Source organism: Culex pipiens, chromosome 2, assembly GCF_016801865.2.
Source record: "Culex pipiens pallens isolate TS chromosome 2, TS_CPP_V2, whole genome shotgun sequence".
NCBI lineage: Eukaryota > Metazoa > Arthropoda > Insecta > Diptera > Culicidae > Culex > Culex pipiens.
The window spans coordinates 35,578,401-35,586,066 of record NC_068938.1 but is presented as its reverse complement, the minus strand read 5'-3'; the positions used below and the strand labels follow the sequence as shown (position 1 = coordinate 35,586,066).

Sequence of the window (7,666 nt, the reverse complement as noted above, 5' to 3'; positions counted from 1 at the left end):
CCACGTGTTCGGTCCGAGTGTCGCCCGTAAAACGCAACATCAAAAAGTAAGGTGTTATCTGCGGACACCTTTCATCAAATTTAAATGAAGTTTTTTTTGGTTGCTGTTTGCTTTTTTTGCTGAATTTGCATATTGTTGGGCTGGTGAAGCTGGCAGGAATGTGAAAGTTTTCACGAAAAAATGGTAGCTTGTTTGTTTTTGTTTTTTTTTTTACATTTTTAGAATATTTTAATAATAAATAGTTTTTCGTTACAAATATAAACTTTACCTGAATTTAAAATTTTCCTTTACTTTTTTAACATCCCTGTCACGTGTTTATTTCACCATTCCCATTTTTTTCTTTTTCGTGCATTTTTTACCTCCAGGGACATAATTGGATGTGGGTTTACATTTTTATCCTACACACCTTGTAAAGCTTGTTGTTTTTATTTTACATTCAGATTTCTTTTTACTATTTGTTTACGGTTGTATGCCTTTTATTTGTTACAGGACTTCTGTTCGTAAGCAGTGTTGCGATTGGTTTAGCTAAAACTGTGTTAAAACATTTATTATAAGGGATTTTGATTATAAGGGAGTAGTCAAAAGCTAATCGACATTCAGCTTCTTGAAACTTCCCACCATTCCGGCTTCGATTTCGCTTACAACGGTCTTTTGTTGCCCACCAAATTGGTACCGCGACGTGTCGATATCCATTTCGTTCATCAGCAGCAGCTGGGTGCGCTTCCGCTCGGCACATTTTATAAAATCTTCCGTCAACTGGTCCGGATTCTGGGTGCCACCCTCGTAGTCGGTCGTCAGAAGGGACAGCTCCAGGTGCTTCATGGCATCGTCCAGCGATTTGTGGCACTGGAAAGGAGATCAAGCTGTTATTTTGTGATTTTCAGGAGAGAATTCCAATTTGTTTGTTTAGTTACATGTATCTATTTTGGTGGGTACTAGGGTGCCCAGAAAAAATGACCCCCTGCTCCACAAGCGGAAAACGGTTTTTTGGGTTATTTTAAGCATCTGTGTAAATTTTGAGCGAAATTGGATGAGATTAACCCATTGATACCCGAGCCTAAAGTTGGTGAAAAAAGTGTTTTTCATATAAAAATGACTTTTTTTAATCGCTGATAACTTTTCAGAGTTGAGTTTTACAGCTTTGGTATGTTCTACAAAGTTGTAAAGCATTAAATTTCCAATGAGAATCTCACTTTTGGGAATATTTGGATGGAAGTAGCGCACCGTGCAGACCAAACCGTAAGAAACTTGGGTTTTCCATACATTTTTTCGATTTTTCCCATACAAACTTCACCTCCGAGTATCAATGGGTAAATGTTGACCGATTTTGCTCATATTTGGGCCAGAGTCCTAAAATAGGTCAAGGAACAATATTCAGCTTGTGGAGCGAGGTTTGGAAAAAAAGTCCCATATTCTGGGCACCCTAGTGGGTACGTTTTTCAAAAAGTTCTCCGATCAAGTTTTAGTATGGTTCCCCTTGTAGGGCTTGCCCATAGGGGCTCTCATGCCAAATATCAGCACATTTGGTTGTAAACTGGCTGCGCGCATCAGGGTTAAAGTTTACACGGGAATTACTATGGGAAATTTGGACTTTTTGTTCAAGCGCTCCTACAGGTCTGGGAAAATAACGCGCCAACTTCTGGTATGGTCAGGCCTATGGAAAATGGTCTGGAGAACACTTTTCCCGAAGAGAGCATATGGATTCGTTGTTCCTAGACCTGGCGCATCGGCAAACAATCCGATGTCTCCGGAATCAACGGTTTTCCCTGAATAAGCATCAAATTTTCCTTAGCATGCTATGAAAGCTTGACGAACACCGCGACGCCATATATCAGGCAGTACCACGTGGTTGAAATATTTGCGAAAAACAAAAAAACGTATTTAAAAATTTAGTATACGACTAAATTATATCAGGATTGCTCAAATGATCATTTTCTAGTTCAAATTAAGTTTGAAATGAAATATTCCAGCTGTTTCTCATCCACGTGATTCCTGACTGACATATGGCGTCGCGGTGTTCGTCAAGCTTTCATAGCATGCTAAGGAAAATTTGATGCTTATTCAGGGAAAACCGTTGATTCCGGAGACATCGGATTGTTTGCCGATGCGCCAGGTCTAGGGACAATGAATCCATATGCTCTCTTCGGGAAAAGTGTTCTCCAGACCATTCCCCATAGGCCAGACCATACCAAAAGTTGGCGCGTTATTTTCCCAGACCTGTAGGAGCGCTTGAACAAAAAGTCCAAATTTCCCATAGTAATTCCCATGTAAACTTTAACCCTGATGCGCGCAGCCAGTTTACAACCAAATGCGCTGATATTTGGCATGAGAGCCCCTATGGGCATGCCCTACAAGGGGAACCGTACTAAAACTTGATCGGAGAACTTTTTGAAAAACGTACCCACCCTAGTATCCATACTCAGATGTTATACCGCGATGATTTTTTTTATAATTCAAATGAAGATAATTCAGTTGAAATGTGTGAACACCCACGAAAACTCGCAAACCTAAGAAAGAGATATATATATAAATATAATAATTTTCAAAAATCGGGGAACTCCTATGCCGTGAATCTCTTGAATTCGCAGTGGAAATGACAGAAAAAGGTTGTTTGCTGCATTACTGACATCGGTCAAGGACCACACAAAAAACTGCTTCAGTGAAACAGCTTCGAAGTCAGCAATGAGCACGTTACCATTGATTTGTGATGCCATCTCGTCGAGGGAAGTCTCCAGCATGATCAGTTTTATCTGATGTGCTGCGGTGAATCGTTCCGGATTGAATAGACGGGGACTGTACAGTAGAACAGTATGTCCGAGTGGGTCACGACCCAAGTTGAAACTTAGGCCGACCTGGTTTAATAGTCTAAACTCCCCGTCCAGCGGGTCGTGGTTCCGGAACCACTGCGGAAACGATTGTAGCACTATCAGGTGCCGCTTCAGGCTTTCCTGAGCCCTTGGGATCGAAAAATTTTGCATTCTCAAGAAACGCAACAAGAAACCCGAGTCCGTACGGCATTTCTTTATGTGCGGGTGTTTGGCAATCCATTGACGCATATGAACCAACGATTGGGCACGATTTTCCTGTGTTTCGTTCATCTCGATACGGGCCTATTCCAAATGTAGAGCATCCAGTACGAATTTGTACTCGTCGTAAGTTAGTGGACACTTTTCTACGGTAAACGAGGTCATTCTTTAAATCTATGAACTGATCTCTTCAGATGAAAGAGCACGACTAAAGTATAATGAACTTTACACTTTGCTTAACTTGTTAAAACAGCATTTCGAGGTTGTCACTGTTTTCATTCCTAGCACACTGTTTGATAGTGTGGTAGAACTTTAAAAATCAATTTTGAACTCATTTATCACTACTGAAATTATCTGTTGCAATTCACAGTGAACTAATTGGCAAAACGGGTCGCTACGACAAACGCTTATTGTTTCATGAAATTGAGTCTATTACTTACATAAACACGATTCCTAATCTTCTCGCTCATGCAAGACAACACCAGGTCGGCAAATATCTTAAAAAATCTGGGTACTCCTATGGCGTGGATCTCTTGAAATCGTACCGGGAGTGAATGGAAGAGGTTGTCCGCTGCATTACTGACATCGGCAAAGGGCCACATTGAAAGCAGCTTCAGTGAAATGGCTTCGTAGTCAGCAATCGCCACGTAGCCATTAATTTGTGTTTCTTCCTTTTCGATGGTAGTCTCAAGCAGCAGCATCGCCTGTCGCATCTGATGTCTCAAGGTGGCTCGTTCCGTGTCCAGGACATTCAAGACACGTGGCCGAAATAATACAACGGTTCGTCCGTGCGAGTCACGCCCTAAGTTGAACAACATTCCGACCTTGTTGAAAAGCCTGATTTCCTCGTTCAGCGGATCGAGGTTCCGGAACCACTGTGGAAACGATCGTAGCGCTGTCAGGTACCGTTCCAAGCTTTCCTGCGCCATTGGGACTTAAAATTTTCGCATTCTCAAGAAGCGCAACAGGAACACTGAATCCGTTCGACATTTTTTGATGTGCGGGTGTTTGGCAATCCATTCACGCATTTGAGCCAACGATTGAGCCCGATTTTCGTCTGTTTCGTTCAGCTCGTTACTGGCCTTTTGCAGATGTTGCTCATCTAATGTGAACTTGTACTCGTCGAATGTTTGTGGACACTTTTCTACAGTAAACGAAGTCATGTTTTAGATCTATGAACAGATCACTTCAGATGGCAGAGCACGACTGAAGAATAATGGACTTAACTGCTTTAACTTGTTCAACAGCATTTTAAGGTTGTCATTATTTTTTATTTCTACCACACTGTCAAACGCTTGTAGAACATCATAAATAACTAATCTAGAACAAATGTGCACCCCATCAATCAATTTTGAACTCACTTCTCAAGCTTCTAAAATTACCTTATGCAATTGACAATTGACTAACTGGCAAAAGGGTCATAATTTTTCTAGAAACTGAATCTACTACTTACGTAAACACGACTCCTGATCTTCTCGCTCATGCAAGACAACGCCAGGTCGGCAAAAATCTTAAAAAATCTGGGGACGCATATTGCGTGGATCTCTTGAATTCGCAACGGGAATGACTGGAAAAGACTTTCCGCTGCATTACTGACATCGGTCAAGGACCACACAGAAAGCAGCTTCAGTGTAATCGCTTCGAAGTCAGCAATCGCCACGTAGCCATTGATTTGGGATGTTTCCTCTTCGATGGTAGTCTCCAGCAGCAGCATTGCCTGTCGCATCTGATGTCCAATGGTGGCTTGTTCCCTATTCAGGACATTTAGGACACGTGGTCGAAATAATACAACGGTTCGTCCGTGCGAGTCAACCCCTAAATTGAACAGCATTCCGACTTTGTTGAAAAGCCGGATTTCCTCGTTCAGCGGGTCGAGGTTCTTGAACCACTGTGGAAACGATCGTAGCGCTATCAGGTAACGCTCCAAGCTTTCCTGCGCCATTGGGACTGAAAATTTTCGCATTCTCAAGAAACGCAACAGAAATACCGAATCCGTTCGGCATTTCCCAATGTGCGGATGTTTGGCGATCCATTCACGCATCTGAGCCAACGATTGAGCACGATTTTCATCTGTTTCGTTCAGCTCGATACGAGCCTTTTCCAAATGTAGGGCATCTAGTATGAAATTGTATTCGTCGTATGTTTGGGGACACTTTTCTTCGGTAAACGAGGCCATGTTTTAGACCTTTGAATGTCCGCTCTCAACAGATGACAGAGCTCGACTGAAATATAATGATTTTTTTTTTCTAATTTTACGTATCGAAGCTGAACTAGCCTCTGACTGTTTGCTCATTACTAAAGATAAATAATAATTACACTTTGACTAGTTCAAATAGCAGTTCAAGATTGTATTTGTTTTCATTACCAGTTCTCTATAAAAAAGCATGTGAACCTTAAAATATAAATAAATCATGATCGTGCATTCTGTCACATTTGCATTTTTGCCCATTAAGTGATATTCAACAAGAATCGTGAAAACCTCTTTGCAATTTGGTCATTCTTGATAAGCTAGTATACTTGCGATCTGATCGTGTTATTTTGTTGCACTCTACAAGTGTGACAACTGGCCGAAGGGAATTTATTCAGAGGACGTTTTGTCACATGTGCGTGCCCGACTACTGCATACATATTCGAACTCATTTCTTGCTTCTATTTTTTGCAATTATATTTTTGTATGTTTAAATCAGGTTGGAGATATCTTTTTAAGTGCTGTTGCACGAGTTAAGATCATGGAATTATTTCCATACTGAATCCGTAACACGTTAGTACAAATGTCTTTTAGGCTAGGTGAACTTTCTCTTCTGTGTGGAAAAAAGGCAACGAATGACCAAAAAGGTTAAAGTTGACCCGAATAAACAAACAATTGCTCTTCATTCAAATGAAGATACGGTATAAAATGTTTGTATCCCCAACATCCATTTGCCTCTACACCTCTGTCCACTGAAAATTCGGCTATTACGCCAAATAAATTTTTCTGAGAAAAACTGGTTTTTGTTGTCAAATCTTTGGGAAAACATTTTCCCATTAGAAAAAAAACACTGTTTTGGGAAATTCAACTCTCAGAAGATGTATTGGAACATCCTTTGCCACCTGAGCAGTTCTCTCAGATTTCGGTCACTCGATTTTTTTTTTGATTTTTTTTAATCCGACTGAAACTTTTTTGGTGCCTTCGGTATGCCCAAAGAAGCCATTTTGCATCATTAGATTTTCCATATAATTTTCCATACAAATTTGGCAGCTGTCCATACAAAAATGATGTATGAAAATTCAAAAATCTGTATCTTTTGAAAGAATTTTTTGATCGATTTGGTGTCTTCGGCAAAGTTGTAGGTATGGATACGGACTACACTGGAAAAAAATGATACAAGGTAAAAAAAAATTATTTAACTTTTTATCACTAAAACTTGATTTGCAAAAAAACACTATTTTTAATTTTTTGATATGTTTTAGAGGACATAAAATGCCAACTTTTCAGAAATTTCCAGGTTATGCAAAAAATCTTTGAGCGAGTTATAAATTTTTGAATCAATACTGATTTTTTCAAAAAATCGAAATACCGGTCGCAAAAATTTTTCAACTTCATTTTTCGATGTAAAATCAAATTTGCAATCAAAAAGTACTTTAGTGAAATTTTGATAAAGTGCACCGTTTTCAAGTTAAATCCATTTTTAGGTGACTTTTTTGAAAATAGTCGCAGTTTTTATTTTTTTTTTAATTGGTGCACATGTACGACCCTTAGTTGCTGAGATATTGCCATGCAAAGGTTTAAAAACAGGAAAATTGATGTTTTCTAAGTCTCACCCAAAAAATCCATCATTTTCTAATGTCGATATCTCAGCAACTAATGGTCCGATTTTCAATGTTAAAATATGAAATATTTGTGAAATTTTCCGATCTTTTCGAAAACAATATTTTCAAAATTTTCAAGTCAAGACTTAAAAAATAAAAAAAGTTTTTTTTTGCAAATCAAGTTTTAGTGACAAAAAGTTAAATAAAAAATCACCAAACATTTTTTTACCATGTATCATTTTTTCCAGTGTAGTCTGTATCCATACCTACAACTTTGCCGAAGACACCAAATCGATCAAAAAATTCCTTCAAAAGATACAGATTTTTGAATTTTCATACATCATTTTGCCTTCCTCACTGAGGTAAGGCTATAATCCTGCTCTAAAAATGAACTTTTCATTAGAAGCTGAAAACTGAACAAATGTATGTGTGTGTGTATGTGTGTGTGTATGTGTGTGTATGTGTGTGTGTATGTGTGTGTATGTGTGTGTGTATGTATGTATGTGACCAAAATTCTCACTGAGTTTTCTCAGCACTGGCTGAACCGATTTTGGCCAAACCAGTTGCATTCGATTTGGTTTAGGGTCCCATACATCGCTATTGAATTGTTTGAAGTTTCGATAACTAGTTCAAAAGTTATGTATAAAAATGTGTTTTCACATATATCCGGATCTCATTTATATGCATGTAAACGATGTCCGGATCCATCATCCGACACATCGTTGGTTAGGTATTTGAAAGACCTTTCCAACGAGTCCACGACATAAAAGATCTGGCAACCCTGTCTCGAGTTATGACCATTTTAATGATATATTTGTACTTTTTTGATGCCGGATCTCACTTAAATGTAT

At 39.0% G+C, this 7,666-nt stretch overlaps 1 protein-coding gene across 2 annotated transcripts; it reads right to left on the bottom strand.

Annotated features, from left to right (window-relative positions):
• Positions 1–280: 280 nt before the first annotated feature.
• LOC120430646 (retinaldehyde-binding protein 1-like) lies at positions 281–6,110 on the bottom strand. 2 transcript variants are annotated; one of them, XM_039595748.2, is made up of 2 exons: positions 4,480–6,110; positions 281–846 (listed from the first exon to the last, which is right to left on the bottom strand). In XM_039595748.2, the coding sequence occupies exons 1-2, from the start codon at positions 5,200–5,202 to the stop codon at positions 586–588; spliced, it is 984 nt and encodes a 327-aa protein (XP_039451682.1). In that variant the 5' UTR covers positions 5,203–6,110; the 3' UTR covers positions 281–585. The 2 variants fall into 2 exon arrangements, with proteins under 2 accessions (XP_039451682.1, XP_039451686.1); XM_039595752.2 differs by lacking the exon at positions 4,480–6,110 and adding an exon at positions 3,467–4,098.
• Positions 6,111–7,666: the final 1,556 nt, after the last annotated feature.